Here is a 17,492-nt window from a genome sequence, read left to right as displayed (position 1 = left end):
CACATTAGATTTCCTCCTTTAAATTTGATAAGTCCAATAAGCAGCATTACTAAACTACATTACTAACAAAATCATGAAACACTACATATCCACTAAAATGCCATTACTTCAATTGCTTCCAAATAAAACTCTACACACAAAAAACATTGCTAGATTAATGTACAAAACTCTATTCAGACTTCCTCTCAATTCTAGGTTGGTGCTTACTTTGATCTTTAACATTTTACAACTCACATGAGACCTGTATATTCTTTACATCAGATTCCAGAAATAATGCATAATCCTCACTCTATGTTCTTCAGAATTCACATCAGACTCCAGAAGTCGGATCACACTTCATAATCCTCGCTCTCAATGTAGGGCGGTATCCTTAAAAGCACCATTATTTACCAAATTATGCAAATGACAAAATGATGAAGCATCTCATGTTAAGCTACATTCTTTATCTTTCTGCCAGTTTATCCATCGCACCTAAATACCCAGTCCTCAAATGTACCAAACATGTCTTAATTCTCGTCTCCTGGTCAAACACTAAGTTCCTCTTATGTGCATTCATTGGTAATACCTTTTGGCTGATCTTGTCATTTTTCTGGTTTCAATAATCCTCCTTTAGTATTTCGTATAAAGAAAAACACTGGACATATAGATATCACAAATTACAGTGATTCTTGAAAGTAATAGAGCAAATTACAGAAAACCATGTCTTCTTTGTTAACCTCAATGCAACAGGCAACTTGCTAACTACATAGATATGCATAAATTCTCACAATAACACAACTCTAAAAGCAATGATGCATGCACAAAACAGAAGATTCCCAATGCAATATCTAATCTCATAGAACAAGAAACATCATCCACAAAGATCAAACATCAAATTCTTCAACACATGGACACACATATAACAACTTCTTCAATCATATGAAAAATAAAATTAAATGTTAGCACAACATGCAACAAAACAGAGCATTAACACAAATATGTGAGATCATCAGGCATAGAGTTTGCATCATGTGAAATATGGGTTCAACATGCATCCGAAGGTTCCATAGGAAAATAGCAAATGCAATGAAACCACACAAATGAAGGACATAATATACCAGACATACTAAATTAAATAGCACTTTCAATCTCATTAGGGAGGAGGCAAAAGAAAGCTCCTACATGATCCAACAAATAAATAACAACAATCATCCCTCTTTGACAAGAGGATAGACAGCTAACAGTGATCCAAGTAACAAACAAGCCAACCTAGTGTGATCCATCCACAGTCCTCCACCCACAGCAAGAACTGCCACTAAAATCCTTCCAGCTTCCTCTTCTCAGATCTGACCCAGGTGATCTACCATAAGCATTTCCGGATCTGATGCACCGTGTGCTCAAAAACAGAATCCAACCCCAAGACAACTATAGGATCAAACAAAGAAAGGAAGACAATAAAAGTTCCATTTTTTACTTTTTTTTTTCATTTTGGTATTTGCTCCGTCAAACCTCCTCCTTCTTGATGTAGAAATGTACTGCTAAAGATAAAATAGCTAACGAATGAAGAGATCCATCAGAAATGCTAAAGACGAACCGATGCAATCGTGGCAGAACGCAGAGGGGTGGACGGATGGATCAAGCCTGCGAGTCACCCTTGCGGTCGCCACCCGAGCCGTCGACTTGATCGAGGAGCTTCCCTGCCTCGTCGTCGGCCTGGGCGGCCTTCTTCTGCGCCTCCTTGGCCTTGAGCGCCTGTAGCTTGACGTGGTTGTAGTAGGCGACGCCGAGGAAGGCAATGGCGTAACCGAAGAGGTTGATCGCGGTGACGGTGTCACGGATGACGGACCAGGAGAAGGCGATGAGGAGCCAGTCCTTGACGACGCCGGCGACGTTCATGGTGAGGGCGGAGGTCTTGCCGACGAGGAGGAAGACGGCGAGGTTGAGGGCGAAGGCACAGAGGGAGTTGGTGCCGAAGATGAGTAGGTCGGGGCGGAGGGAGGAGGCGGAGCGGGCGCGGAGGATGGGGAGCTCGACGACGGACCAGGGGACGAGGAGGAAGGCGAGGCAGCAGGGGGCGACGTAGTAAAGGGAGGTGATGGGGTTGAGGGAGATGCCCTTGGAGGTGAGGAGGATCTGGATGAGGACGAGGCGGGTGGCCTCGAAGGCGACGGCGCCGAGCTGAAGGCCGACGCCAGTGCCGTTGAAGCGGGCCTCGCCGTAGGCGGCGATGGCGACGCCAAAAGAGATGGAGAGCATGTTGAGCATGGAGGAGGTGCGGAAAGACTCCTTCTTGAAGAGGATGCCGATGGAATAGACGGCGACGGGCATGAGGGCCTTGAGCATCTGGATGAAGGAGACGGAGAGGTAGATGTAGGCGGAGTTGGAGAACCAGAGGGAGAGGGAGTAGAGGGCGCCGATGGGGACGACGGAGGAGAGGTAGAGGGCGCGGGTCATGGGCGGCGACGAGGGCGGGTCGACGAGGCGGAGCACGCGGACGAGGAGGATGGCGAGGGTGGAGCAGAAGGCCATGTGGATCATGGTGAGGCTGATGGGGAAGGGCCAGCCATACATCTTGGGATCCAAGATGTACTTGTTGTACACGATCACCGTGAAGCTGAGGAAGATCCAGATCGCGACATAGGCGTAGGACAGCAGCACCTTCTTCAGAACCCCCTCCGACACCGCCCCTCCGCCGCCGCCGCCGCTGCCCTCCCGACCCATGATGCCGACAAAAACGATGCTCTCCCCCTTCTCCTCCTCCTCTGCTCAGTTATCCTCCTTCGATACAGATCTGGAGAGGAGAGGAGAGGAGAGGGAAACGCGTAGGAGATGGGGAGAACGGGGATTGATATGAGAGAGAAGGTGGGTTGGATCTGAGAGAGAGAGAGAGAGAGAGGGGAGGAAGAAGGGGGGTGGGGTGGGGCGGAGGTGAGGAAGGAGGAAGACCGGTACTTATTGATGAAGGGAGAGTGACAATAACAAAAGGAGTGTGGGTGTAGAAGAGCTAAATGCGTTGGGGAGAGGAGTAGTCGTTGTCGGCGTCGTGAAATATTGGTGATAATTTCACACCGACACGCGGTTAACGCGCACACTTCTCGACACGAGCACCCTAAAAATTGCATTCTTAGGTGGTCGTCGTGTCCGCCGCACAGAGTAATAATAGTATTTATGTCAAGGGATCCATACCCCAAATGGGGTTAAATCTTTTTGACATACGCTAAAGAGTTTTAATCATAAGATCACATTTCATCGTAGAAGATTTTAATAGGCGTTTTGAATTCTCAACCAAAAATTGTATCCTCAAATTATAATTTTATTATTTTAGATATAAAAATTCATCATTCAATTCAATTCAATTTTTCAAGTTAGGGTTTCTATCAACCGAGTTGATGATGTTGGTTCAAGGCAAGAATTCATAACAGTGGAGTGCTACTAAAGACTATTAATAGTAGAAGAAGATAAAACAATAGGATGTTTATTCCTTTGTCTCCTAAATAATAAGGGGTTTTTTTTTTGTTTTTTTTGTTTTGCATATCTAAAGATAACATGTTTATCTTTACAAAATATTTTTAGAACCTTGATTAACTCATGTTAAATTAAACATCAATTTTAAAATTTAATAATAAACAAAGTATGGAATAACTTTAAATATAAAAAAAATAAATACATAATCACACAATATATATATATATAATAATAATAATTATGACCTAATTCATGATAATTTTCTTTTCAAAGGATAAACAAAGAAGAAGATATTATTATCTTTATTACTTAATTTAACTAATATGTTTAATCGATCGTAAGTTAAGAACATTGTAAATGAATACAAAGTCAAATGTGCTAATTGTCCTGTATGGTAAATAGTTTATCAAATTATGAAAATTATAATTTATCTTCGGTGAAAAAGAAAATTCAAAATACACACAAAATTGTGGGGTGCCCAAGAAAGAGAAAGAAAGAAAGAATCTCGGGGCCCACGTGATGCTTGATGTGTGGTGGGCCCGGTGGCCAATATACTAGTCGAGATCGTACTCGGCTCTTCTTGGACTCGGCATGCCGTAGCCATCGAGGAAAACTTATTAGCAATTATTATTATTATTATTATTATTATTATTATTATTATTATTATTATTATTATTATTATTATTATTATTATTATTATTATTATATGTACATAAATGAGGTTACAGCATCGCATGGAGCAGGTAGCCAGGTTTGGTGCATCGTTGACGAGGACCTGGTCAAAGGGCCATTTGTTCAACACCCCCCTTTTTGACATTGTCCATCCATGTATTCTTCTTCCGATTAAGCTTCGGTGGAACACATTTTCTAATGGATGACTTGCAGCATTATGTACGTGACAGACAGAGAGACGTGGTTGTGATGTTGAAACGTTTTCACCTTCGAGCTTGAAACGTTGCTTTACTCCTCTTCTTTAAAATTAATGTTTGAATCCGTCCGATTACATTCCTTCCTTGTTTTTTACTTGTGATTGGTGTGAATTATATATTTTGGAGTAGATTACCTTCTTATAATGTAATAAATACTAACCCACAAAGTTCTTCTTCGATTAATCAGGATTTGTAAGTTATTTCGTCGTGAATAATTTTGTTGAGGATTTTTCGACCACGAAAAATATCATCGAGCGTTAATATTGACGTCATACGCTGTGTTTGCCGACTCGAACGGGTGGATGTGCCACTCGAATCTCCTTCTTCGCACTATTACCGTGAAACACCATTGGCTTTTGCTTTGATTTCTCCGATACGTCCAAGAAATCACGTCGCTGCGCTGCGATTCCACCTTCGTCCACCAATAATTGTTGGGCAGTGGAAGTCTTTGCCCCGTGGAAGAAGAGGTAGCGGTTAGGTCGGGTGGACGACTCTGTGCATCCCTACTTTGGCACTTAGCGGAGTTGGGTGGCACGTCGAACGAGTCAACTCAACTCGCAAGATGACGGCCTCCCCCCACTGCCGTTCCAAAATTAACGGACGAAGAAGAAGGAGTCATCGTCGTGGCCGCCGCCGTCGTCTGGTGGTCACAAGTGGCTGGTTAGTGTCGGTGGCTCTCGTGACATCTGGCAACGTCAACGTGCCACCGAATGGCGATGCAGTGCTACTAACGTGACGACTCCTCCACATTACTTTTTGTGGCTTCCATTCGGTGGCGATGCCGAGCAGCCGATGACGATGGGATCATGCGTTGCTCATTTATAATATTAACTTTGAGAGACATTTCAATTGGCCCTACATTTCTTGACCCAAGTCCAAATTGAAGCCCTGTCAGCATACGCACCAAGGAGGGGAGAGGTCGTCTGGTCTCAATGCAGGGAGTGGGAGATGCGCTTGAGTACCTCGGCATGCTCACGAAGCAGCGACACCATCACGTCGACGCCACCGCCCTCCCCCACCACCGGGATGAAGATCACGAGCCCCTCCAATGCCACCCACGTCGGCAGGAAGGCGCACAGCTTCCCTCCCCCGCCGAAGTCCACGTCCTCGAACCGCAGCCTCAGCCAGCTCTCGGCGTCCACCAACGGCGACAGCACGTTCCCCTCCGTGCCGTACACCGGCACCAGCTCCTCGTCCCCGTACATGTCCCCCAAGTCCACCATCGACTGCACGTAGTCTCCGCTGGTCCTCGCGATCGCCTCGTGCACGACCTTGGCCGCTTCCTCCAGCCCTCCTCGCGCCAGCATCTCCGCCGTCGATCTCGGGTACGCGTTCAGCACCAGGTTGCCGAAGTAGTGGTCCGACACTGGCGGCTTCAACCTGCGCCTGCCGTTCACCGTGACCCGTATCATCGTCTCCTCCCCGCCCTCGAGCCCGCGAGCCGCCGTTATCTTCCTCCACACGTGGGCGAGCAAGGTCTCGAAGGTGGTGTACTTCGCCTTCGTCTCGGCCTTGAGCTTCCCGGTGATGAACTCCGATGAGTAGCGCAGCAGGATGTTGGTGATTCTGCTCGGTTCGACCAAGTTGTTGTGTGAGGCGAACTCGTCGTCCCGGGGCGTGATGGGCATGAAGTCAAGGCCCCAGTGCTGGAACTCGCATCTCGGCGGGACGCGAGGCTTCAGCCACGACCGGTCGTATAGCGGAAGCGGATCGATGGGGATGCCACGCACGGCCTGCCCCCACGCGACCAAGAAGGCGCTCATGGACTGGCCGTCGGCCACCTTGTGATGGGCGGACAATCCGACCACCAGCCCACCGCAGCGGAAGCGGTTGAGCTGGACAAGGAGCAAGTGGGCAGCGTCCTCGGTCCGGGGGTGCAGCAGCAGGAGGTCTGGCGACGGCTCTAGCGGCATGTGCTCGGCCAAGGTCGACGACACCGTGGCTTCCACCACCAGCACGCCGCCTCCGCCGCCGCCGACCATGAGGCACGGGCGGCCGCCGCAGTCGTGGCCGAGCTGGGCTGCGAGCATGGGGAAGTGCGCCAACGTCTCCGACAGCCCCTCTACGATGTCGGCGTTGGAAGGGGTGGGGGCGGTGAAGGCGTAGAGGACGGCGATGTGGATGTCGCAGGCGAAACGGTCGAAGATGGTGAGGGGCACTTCGCGGGGCTCCGTGTTGGGGTCGCCAAGAGCTAAGACGGTGGAGCTCCGCACTTGGACTTCCATGGGCGTTATCATAGGTACTTTCCCAGGCCACACACTCGCCACTGGGATCCTGGAGATGAGACTTATAGTGAGCTTGGAAGGATGAAGAAGAGAAGTGGAATATGAACAAGAGAACAACAGATTTGGTGGCTAACAGCTCAGTCTCACTACCAAACCTTCAATCGATTAGGTAGACCATATATTGACTAAAAACAGCGTTTAATCTCTCTCTCTCTCTCTCTCTCTCTCTCTCTCTCTCTCTCTCTCTCTCTATATATATATATATATAATATGTATATAATGGGCGGTGTTAGGGATGATTGCCTGAATGAAGACAGGGCTTAGGATAACATTAAAAACAAAAAATGTCCTATTAAATTTAGTCATCAGGAATCGGCAAGGCCATCAGATAAAAGATACCCATACCAACCCTAAATCATCAACATCATAAAAAGACTTCCTGTTCATATGTTTTGCATGCATTACTATTTTTTTTCCTATACCTATAAACTAATAAATAACAAATGTGTGTCAGCATGGGGGCAAAACAAGTCCATCTTAGCGTAGATAGGTAGTGTTGTGAGTGTAATCAAGAGATGGAGCTTGCGGAAGCTCCTTTGCACGGAGTACAAACCCGCACATTTACATAGCAATCTCAGACTTGTAATGGCATTCACCAGGATCATGACGGAAGTTAAGTATAACAGGATTAAGTATAACAAGATCCGTGAACTGACACTAGAAAAGATCAAACATATGCAACATCTTTGGCGAGACCAGCACAAGATGCCAACTGATTCAACCAATTTGAATGTGGCACAATGTTGCAACTCGGGAACTTGCTCAGATCACAATTGGATATTTCCTTAGCTGCTGTGATGACATATTCCAACTACATAATGTCTATCATCCTGTCATTTTGAAAAGTTTGATCACCCAAGAAGATGTAGAAATATTTGGCAACACTACGCTAGGAGTCAGATCTAACTGTAAATCTTACCTATAAGCCAAAAAGACAAACGCAAAATGGTCATCCTTGTACAATCTCATAATCCTCTTCCTCTTCATCTAATCTCGGTGTGATAATGCAAACTGAACAGGATCAATGGTAATCTTATCCATATTGGAAATTGACGAACCCAGATAGTCATCTGTTAGATCACCATTCACCTTAAAGATTGTTGCCATAGCTGCTGCGGTTGTAGCTGAGGCTGGTGCTATCTCCTCAATGTCGTTGAAATCCAAGTTCAAGTCAAAGTTCCCAACAGTGGCACGCACGCTGCTACTGGTAACACAATTTTCTTCAGATGCTGTTGCCATATCTCGATCAGTTTCACTGTGAGTGAGTTCGTCATCATGTTGAGAGCCAGGATCATCTTCGTATATGTTAAAGTCAACACCGCCCTTCTCGACTCCATCGACGACAAGAGAACCACGCCCTTTTCCACGACACCTCCTCCCTTGGCCCCTTCGGCTGCGGCTGCCGCTGCTGCTGCTGCTGCTGCGACAGGCTTCCTGCTTTCATGAAAAGCCTTTTATCAGCAATAAATACCACTTCTCATGAAAACCACATTGCGAGATAGCAACGTTCTTACACAATCGGAATCACAGAACCCAAATCAATAAAGATATATTATAAGAATAACTGAATTTACTATATGAAGTTCAAAGTTTTGATGAAGTTAAATAAAAGAAATGGCTATCTGATGAATATGGAAGAAACCATAAATGGAGAGGCAACCCATGGAGGTCATTCGATAGCAGTGGACAAGTAGACTCACATTGTTGCTCCTCTTTGTCTCCTCTTCACTGTAATTGTCTTCGTCTGCAGCTTTCCTGTATTAATTGTGACACCAGTTATCAGAATATTCTACAAAAGCACAGAACATGGAACACTAATTGTATATCTACGTCTGAGAACCTTTTCTTGCTGGCTTTATCATCAGGATCTGCATCAGAACCACCAACATCTGGAACGTTGCTCACTAGATCTTTTAGGAAATCAAACACGGTAAACTTGTGCACGCACTGCTTCCTGATTTTGAAGTAAACAACAATAGATGTTCAAAACTAAAACCTATTAACTTCAAAAATATTAACTATTAGGAATGAACAAACCAGAATGCACAAAATGTAAATGGTGAATACTTCAGTACCTTAAACTTATTCAAAACAGAAAAGAAATAGGTGAATTTCCTTTAAATTTGGATATTTTGTGCAAAAAAATACACCAGTTAGATAATCTATTAAATTATATCAAGTTGCACGAGACAAATTCATAAGAGGAATATAGATATTCCTAACTATTTAACATCTAAAATGTTCCTAACTGGATTTTATTCACTTACTATTACAAACATAACTGGATTTGCCTAAATCATATCCGCAAAGGACCAATCTCCCCTTAACCTCTTAGGATCCCTTAAGGACTTGCAAAAGAGAAGACGGGTTAGAAGAAGCACTATACTCGGGATCACACAAGCAGATATTTCAGAAAACACTTGATATGCAATGCAAATTATAAACATAGACTTCACAACCTCTAAACGATCACCAGATAAAGGGCACAAGGAGGTCCGTCGCGACCAAAAGTCCCACATTTGCTCACATAACACTATTGTGGAACAAGACAGCGAATCAAACTTAGACAATACCTCAAAAGCCCATCCAACCATGTGCCACCCGGGTAACTCCAGGATGTTGTACCGGTTGATACTTCACACCACTCTGCAAAGCCAAAAATACCATAAACGGTTGTCTAGATGGCTTATTTTTGGATAGTTTTGTCTTTGAGCGGCGATCGCACACAACCTGTGTGTACATAACTGAAATGACCATAAAAGTCAACCGAAATAGGGCTACCAATCCTACTGCAAGCCTTATACATACAATGCAAAGCATGAACAAAATCAAAAGGCATAAACACACAAAAATATTACAATGAACACCTTGTGTATAGAGTTGTCCATGACATTCTCCCTCATTTATACCTTCAACATCCTCGTCGAAGCCTTTACAGACATTATTTCTCCTCGCCTTTGCTATATCTTCAATCTTCTACTTCAGCTGCAATGTGCCTCTCGGCTCCCAACTACTCTCTGTCACTATTATTGAGTAGTAGAACATAAACCTGCTAACGCTTCTTCGACTCGCCAGTAACTCTAACTCTACTGTGGGGTCGATCGAGCTATACTGATCTTCATTAAATTCTACGAATCTCTTAGATAAAGGAAAAGACCTTCCTTATTGCGCACTAGTCTCTCAAACGTCTCGCGTCGCTTAAGCTGGATGGATGCTTGTTGGAGCCTTAATAAGCATCATCTTGCAAACTTTAAAGCTTTTGAGGTCTTTCCTCTACAAGATTTGCCCACTAATTTCTCTTTTGCTTAGTAGGTTCACATCACTTTCAGTTTCAATTAATATTTTGTTAAAAAATAAAACTGACAATTTACTTTCAGTATAACCAATCACTATTGGTGAGGATTTCTCAAATGTTGTCTATCACTACGTCTCTTCAAAGAGTCTTCGAACAACTACATAGCTCTTCTGCTAAATAACTAAGAGAATTGAAGTTCTTTGTTTCACTCATTCTTTCAAGAGTTGAGAAGACAAAAGTTACTTAACTCTACCAATTTCCTTGAGAGTTATACTTCATGCATCAAGTCGGTTATAGCCTTCACCTGCTCTTTGCTCGCACTTCTGAAGCACTTGAAATGTTTACACTCTTTAAACTGAGTTAGGTACCGTGATTTGCCTTCTCATTATCATTAAACTTATGGAATGCAAGAAGTTTTGCCCAAAAAAAATAAAATTTCACCCTAACCTGGAGCAAATCTTTACTACGTTTTGGTTGCCTCTGGGATTCTACAACCAATGATTTAAAAAGCGCTAGGTGCCAAAAGGCACCAAAGTCCAAAAACGCCTGAGGCGCTAGGCGCTCGCCCGAGCGAAGCGAGGCACTAAAATATTAAAATATATAATATAATTAATAAATATAATTATTTAATAGTATTAAAATCAAAATAATATATCATTAATCTAATAAATACAAATACATTACTGTTACTAATATAATGTATATTGTTAACAGTATTCAGTATACCGTTAATAATATACTTTCGAAAGAGAAGGAAGATGAGTGTAAGGGAAGACCGAGGGTGTAGCGACAGCGGTAAAAGTGAGCAGCGGCAGCGAGAGCGGCGAGCGGCGACATACGACAACGGCGAGTAGCGGCAGCGACAACGGGAGCGGGAGCGACGATAACAGCAGCGACAGCGAGCATCGGCAGCGAGAGCGGCAGTGGCAGCGGCGACAGTGGCAACGAGCAGCGGCAGCAGGAGCAGCGACAACGGTAGTGAGCAGCAACAACGGTAGCGTGAACGCGAGCAGGGTTAGGGTTGGGCAGCGACAGCTGATATCGGTGCTTTAGTTGGTTCGATTGAACCAACTAAAGCACCGAAGACCGAACCAGACCTAAAACGTTGGTTCGGTCACTTAGTTTAAACCCAGGCGCTCGCCCGAAGCGCTCGACGCCTGGGCTCAGGCGAGCGCTCAGGCGGTGCCTCTTTGAAGCGCGCCGCCTGGAAGTGAAGCGAGGCGCTCGGGCCTCGCCTCGCCTCGCCCGAGCGCCTAAGCGAGCACCCGAGCACCTATTGAAATCACTGTGTATAACCTTCTCCATTATTTTTATCACCTACTCGTTTGAGCAGAAATGATAAGTACCATATACTACCTACTCCGTTTCTTGATTGAGCCCTCCTGCATCGACCCAAAGTCCCCCATTTGCAACTATCTTAATAAGAAACTCATTGACCTCTGCCAGCACATTGCAAGGCCTTTGCCACCTCTAATTATGTTTGCTCCTTCGACGATCACCTTTGTCTGCTTGCTTTCGAGTCATATACGGACGAAACGCAACTCTAAGATAGTTTATTGCCTAGTAGTTCTGGAAATTTAGCGACTTGGCTGATGGTTTGATATGTCATTATCCGGATTCTGGGCCTCTACCCCGAGCATAATATCCACTATGCCTGACTTCCATTATGGCAACTTGAACGATAACACTACGACATATTCTTCAAGAGTATTCGCCACCGTAAGTTGAGTCACCTTAGTCCCTCCATAAATTGTTTGTCTGAGATAAGATGCATGTGCATCGAAGCTCCCTTCACCTTTGGCACCATGCACAATGAGTGCTCTTTCACAATGAGGAACCCAAAGAACGCCATGATTCTAGGACTTGACTCATTAAGCAAAACAAACTCGATATACATATTCAAGTCAGTCAGAATGGTTATCAAGAAGGCAGGCTTGAGCTCAGCATGGGTGATCACAAGCTAACAGCGAGTCCGAATTAGACCATAGTAACAGCACAAGCAATTAGGTTATCTAATGTCAATCCACCCAATGCCATATCTATGTTTAAGTTGAATGGTTCTTAGGTCAGCTTAATCTAAACGGGTGCTTAAGAAGCTACCTGTAATATCTCCTAAAACAATGGACAGTCCTGACTGGTCTTAATCTCTAAAGCTGGGAAAGACAAAACATATGTGAGGTTCTCTCCTATGTCTAGTATCAGGTGATTCCCACTGCTAAAACACACTTCCGAAATATAGAGACTACCATTCCCAGTGCATCTGTTGAATTTGAACAGAATTTAAACATTAGTCACATTCAATGCATGGATGGAATATAAATATATGATATATACATTCGATTCAGTGTATCAGACCAAAGGAGAACTGGAGAATTTAGATTACATGTCAATATAATCACTTATTGAGAAAAAATAGCTAGGCTTAACAAATTCTTGTTTATTCTATTTACCATTGACGAACGATGACAGTATTGAATTTTGAAACATCATTTTTATTTCATCAAATTTCTACATAATTTAAATTTCACAATCTAACATACAAATGCTTAAAATGAAAGTACAATAATAAAAGATAACAGATGTGATGAGATGAAATATAACAAAGAATGTCTACTTGCAACAAATTAATCAAAGAAAAAGTTAAGATGCTAGCAAAAGAATCTCCAGTGATTCGCATGAAATATTGAATCCATTCATTTAATTCCACCCTATTTTCTGTAGATCATGATAATCTTCACTAGTTTATGACAGAGAAAATAACGCTCTATGAAGTACCACCATAACCACCTTTCCAACATGGCAATATTTTTATACGCCTCTAAAACTCCACATATATTTGTACCCTCATAAGACCATAGAAATCCATGCAAATATCTTTAATGTTATATTATCTTTGTTCACCAAAGATGTAAAAATAAGAAATGCCTCAGGTGATATTACTTGGAAAGATTTGTTTGAATAAATGTGTCACTTACAAATGGAAAGAACTCATTGTCTTAACTCCTCTATGGAGAGTCATGCTATATGTCTTGCCACAGAGGTCTTGTAGAAATAATTCCAATGCCTTGGCTGGAAAATCAAAATAAAAAAAAAGAGTAAATTCAAGTGTACATAGCAACAAGTCAGCACGAGTATCCATGGTGATACCTATAAAAGTAGAGAGGCATAAATATTTAATTATTCATATAATAAAGGACATGCATGTGTAACATATAACAGCTGCATTTGTTTGATCCATACCGTGCATACCTATCTGTGCATGGGATGTTTGCACAGAATTAAGATTTCACAACAACCATGGTCTAAAAAGGACAACATCTCTGATGAGACTTTGGGCAAAAAGGATCTAAAATTGTTCATAACAAATACTGCTACAGTAAGCATTATGACATCTGGATGATGTACTATAATTGCAAAATTCAGGACTAATTCATATTATTCCCCCAAAATGTTCATCTTATTCAATCTAAACAAGCGGTAGCTGAAAAACTTGAAGTAAAATTAGCCCAACTCATGATTCACTTCATGAAACAAGAGTTGAATATCCAGCATAAGAACTCACATACTAGAACAGGTACAGCAAGTGCAATCTTCCCGATATCTTCATCCGATTGCATAATTTTCTTTATTCGGGTCTGCAAACACAATAATTTAATCATAAGATGGTTCTCGAAACTAGATGAATGCATAGAAGCAGTTTTATCCACAGGTTACACACCATATATGAAATCAAAGCAAATCACTATCATACTTAAGGAGGTCAAATTTAAGAGGAACACAGGACCTTCAGTTGGATAATAAAAAAAAAAGTTACAGTAAAGAAAAATAATCAAATTTATGCACCTCATTTACTAAAATTTGCAGAAAGCTGTCTTTGCATCTTAACCTGGAGATGCTCGTCTCAATGTTTCCATAACTACTGTTAGAGCTAGCCCCAGGATATTTACCAAAGGATAATTTGGGCAACACAACAAAGACAATAAAGCGGAAATAATAAAAGCGACAAGAACAAACAAAACACCAGAACACCAGATATACGTGGTTCGGTCAAATGACTTTGACCTACATCCACGGAAGAAAGAGGAGCAAATTACTATTATAAAAGAGGGACACTTACAAATGCCTTAGGAAATGTTCCTAGGCCATAAAACACCTTCAGCTTCCTAAACAAGAAGACTTCAAACCATAAGCAGGTTTTCTTGTGATGCCTACTGTACTTCTTGTGGTGTCTGTGGTACTTCTTGTGGTGTGTCTAACATCAAAGCTCAGGCCCTTATTTATAGTTCCAAGACAAGACAACAAGTCTGATTTTCCCGATGTGGGACTATGGGACTTGCTAAACTAACAAATCTCCACCTTGGCATGTCCCAACAAAACTTGCTCCACCTTCTTCACAAAAGCCCCAACGGGCAATCACCAACAATGAACACCAACCAAGTCCAAGCACTTCTTGAACTTGTAAACCGGAAGAGGCTTCGTAAACATATCAGCTGGATTGTCCTTCGTATGAATTTTCTGAACAAGGACTTTTCCTTCAGCAATCAACCACTTAGCGGAATTATCACAAGAAACTGCATCTGAATAGGAAGTAGGCTCACCAACTTCACTTGTTTCTTCTGCAACAGACAAAGCATATGCAACCAAATTTGCATACCTTTGTGGTGGTCGAATATTTCTCATATGATGCATATGCCATAATTTGGTGATGTCAGAATCAGACAATGATGATGACGAAACTGCAACTGAACCTGTGACAGTAGTTCCCTGCAGAATATACAAGCTACCAGACCTACAAGCTTTCATAACAATAAGAGCACTTCTAGAAACTTTCATAACTCCACCTTCAGCTGTGTATTTACACCCAAGGGCCTCTAGGGTGCCTAAAAAGATGAGATTCTTTTTCAAATCAGGAACATGTCTAACATTAGTGACCGTCCTCACAATACCATCATGCATTTTAATTCGGATTGTTCCTCTACCAACAACATCACATGCGGCATTATTACCCATCAAAACAATTCCACCATTACAAGATTCATATGTGGAAAACAAATCCCTATTGGGACACATGTGATAAGAACAACCTGAATCTAAAATCCATTCATTTTTAGACTTTGTCCTGTCATCGGTAGCAAAGAAAATATTTCCAAAATTCTCATCAGATGCTACACTAGCTTCAGCGGATTCAATAGTTTTCTCAACAAATTTTTCCTTTTGCTTTAATTTATTTTTTAATTTAAAGCAATCAAATTTAATGTGCCCCATTTTATGACAATATCTGCATTCCAAATTTCTATTTCTGGATTTAGATCTAGATTTAGATCTACTACTGTCAAATTCTCTTTTATCCATTTTATCCCTGACAACCAGACCCTCAGCCTGATTTCCTCTACTTTCCCCGGTGATATCTCTGTCTATTTGCTCCTTAGATTTTAGTGCAGATTTAATTTCCTGATACGAAACTATTTCTTTTCCATAAATCAAAGTATCACGGAAATACTTAAAAGATTGGGGAAGAGAACACAAGAGCAACAAAGCCTTATCCTTATCATCAATTTTTGCATCTATATTCTCCAAATCCATAACCAAAGAATCAAATTTATCAAGATGCGAGAGTATAGATGTACCTTCAACCATCCGAAGCATATACAGACTCTGCTTCAAGTAGAGACGATTCTCCACTGTCCTCTTCATGTACAAGGCTTTAAGTTTGTCCCACATGCTCTTAGCCGTAGTCTCCGTAGCTACCTCCCGTAAAACCTCGTCAGAGAGGTTTAGAATGATGCTGGATCGGGCCTTCTTATCCATACCCGCAAGATCTTCCTTTGACGTACCATCTGGAATGTTCTCAGCACCCTGAAGTGCCAAATCAACTCCGTCTTGAACCAGAATGGCCTCCATCTTGAGTTGCCACATGCCAAAGTTGACATTTCTATCGAATTTCTCGACAACGATCTTTGATATTGTCATTGTTGCCAAAAGATCCCAGAACCAGGCTCTGATACCAGTTTGTTAGAGCTAGCCCCAGGATATTTACCAAAGGATAATTTTGGCAACACAACAAAGACAATAAAGCGGAAATAATAAAAGCGACAAGAACAAACAAAACACCAGAACACCAGATATACGTGGTTCGGTCAAATGACTTTGACCTACATCCACGGAAGAAAGAGGAGCAAATTACTATTATAAAAGAGGGACACTTACAAATGCCTTAGGAAATGTTCCAAGGCCATAAAACACCTTCAGCTTCCTAAACAAGAAGACTTCAAACCATAAGCAAGTTTTCTTGTGATGCCTGTTGTACTTCTTGTGGTGTCCGTGGTACTTCTTGTGGTGTGTCTAACATCAAAGCTCAGACCCTTATTTATAGTTCCAAGACGAGACAACAAGTCTGATTTTCCCGATGTGGGACTATGGGACTTGCTAAACTAACAACTACAACTAATTAGGCACACAAATTCTTCTCGACAAAGACTAATATGCCATATGAACTCACATGAATACGGTTAACGTTTATAGAATTTTTTTGAACTTAGGAATTATTCATTTGGTTACCTATATGTTCAGATTCCACAATTCACAACAACAACAAAATGCATGTGATAACATCTAGTTTGATCTTGCTACCTGGTCTGCTCGTATGGCCTAATACAACTAGAACAAAGTACTCGGTAACAAGAATGTAAAGACCAGTCAGACAAGTATAATACGGCTACACAGAATAGTACACTAATCTGTACCTGCCCATAAACTATATGTGCACCACTATCGAGCTATACATATCAACAAGTATAACAAAATAAAGAACCGTCCGGCAACATTCACAGGCCAAGAACAAGACCTTGAAGCTATTATTTTCAATGATCTCATTCAGACGAAGAACAAGAAAAGAAACAAAACAAAGCTCTAATCAATTCACCACAACAGATGGCCGAATCAAGCAAAGGGTGCAGAAACCGAACAACAAACACCCAAATCGATCAAGAAGCTACGTTAGAAGAAAAAGAAAGCAAAACCCTAGTCTCCTCTACCAAGAACTGTAAACCCAAAGAAGGGTGAAGAAAGCACACGATAAAGCAACCAAAATCAATCAAGAAGCCGCAGAGTTTGCTCTAAAGGCAACGAGAGAAAGCCCGAAGCAGAGGAAACTCACGGCGGGAAAACGGGTGTGAAGCTTCCTCCTCATCGCATCAGAACCGCTCCAAGTTCTTCCTGCGGGCCTCGGATTGAGAGCAAACGGCGACGACAGAGGCGGAAAAGGCGCGACTTGTGTACTCTTATCCCGAAGATATAGAGCCAGGCAAGAAGAACGAGAAAAAGAGGGAGATTTGGGTTTGGCGTCCGCTTTCGAGCGGGCTTTTTATATATATATATATTAAATATATTTACGTCAAATTTAATATAATCACCATAGAATCAATTATTTTTATATTTACATAAATTTACCGTAAAATAATTTACACGTATATTATGACTTATTACTATATACTAATTTATTATAATTAATATATATCCATCAAGTGATTATTCTTTTTA

General features: G+C 42.3%; 3 protein-coding genes across 4 annotated transcripts; all 3 read right to left on the bottom strand.

Moving 5' to 3' along the window:
* Positions 1-1,106: 1,106 nt before the first annotated feature.
* Positions 1,107-2,875, bottom strand: LOC135636519 (probable sugar phosphate/phosphate translocator At5g25400). The gene is made up of 2 exons (XM_065148218.1): positions 1,574-2,875; positions 1,107-1,404 (listed from the first exon to the last, which is right to left on the bottom strand). Exon 1 carries the CDS (start codon positions 2,698-2,700, stop codon positions 1,615-1,617), a length of 1,086 nt encoding a protein of 361 aa, XP_065004290.1. The 5' UTR covers positions 2,701-2,875; the 3' UTR covers positions 1,107-1,404; positions 1,574-1,614.
* A 2,291-nt stretch (positions 2,876-5,166) lies between these two features.
* Positions 5,167-6,743, bottom strand: LOC103980450 (agmatine hydroxycinnamoyltransferase 1). The gene has a single exon (XM_009396879.3). The coding sequence runs from the start codon at positions 6,608-6,610 to the stop codon at positions 5,303-5,305; it is 1,308 nt and encodes a 435-aa protein (XP_009395154.2). The 5' UTR covers positions 6,611-6,743; the 3' UTR covers positions 5,167-5,302.
* A 528-nt stretch (positions 6,744-7,271) lies between these two features.
* Positions 7,272-17,266, bottom strand: LOC103980552 (uncharacterized). 2 transcript variants are annotated; one of them, XM_009396988.3, is made up of 6 exons: positions 17,110-17,266; positions 13,516-13,588; positions 12,929-13,022; positions 8,499-8,612; positions 8,359-8,413; positions 7,272-8,092 (listed from the first exon to the last, which is right to left on the bottom strand). In XM_009396988.3, exons 1-6 carry the CDS (start codon positions 17,140-17,142, stop codon positions 7,646-7,648), a joined length of 816 nt encoding a protein of 271 aa, XP_009395263.3. In that variant the 5' UTR covers positions 17,143-17,266; the 3' UTR covers positions 7,272-7,645. The 2 variants fall into 2 exon arrangements, with proteins under 2 accessions (XP_009395263.3, XP_065002849.1); XM_065146777.1 differs by having other exon boundaries at positions 13,520-13,588; positions 17,110-17,166.
* Positions 17,267-17,492: the final 226 nt, after the last annotated feature.

Source organism: Musa acuminata, chromosome BXJ3-4 (genome assembly GCF_036884655.1).
Source record: "Musa acuminata AAA Group cultivar baxijiao chromosome BXJ3-4, Cavendish_Baxijiao_AAA, whole genome shotgun sequence".
NCBI lineage: Eukaryota > Viridiplantae > Streptophyta > Magnoliopsida > Zingiberales > Musaceae > Musa > Musa acuminata.
This window is presented reverse-complemented; position numbering and strand designations above follow the sequence as displayed.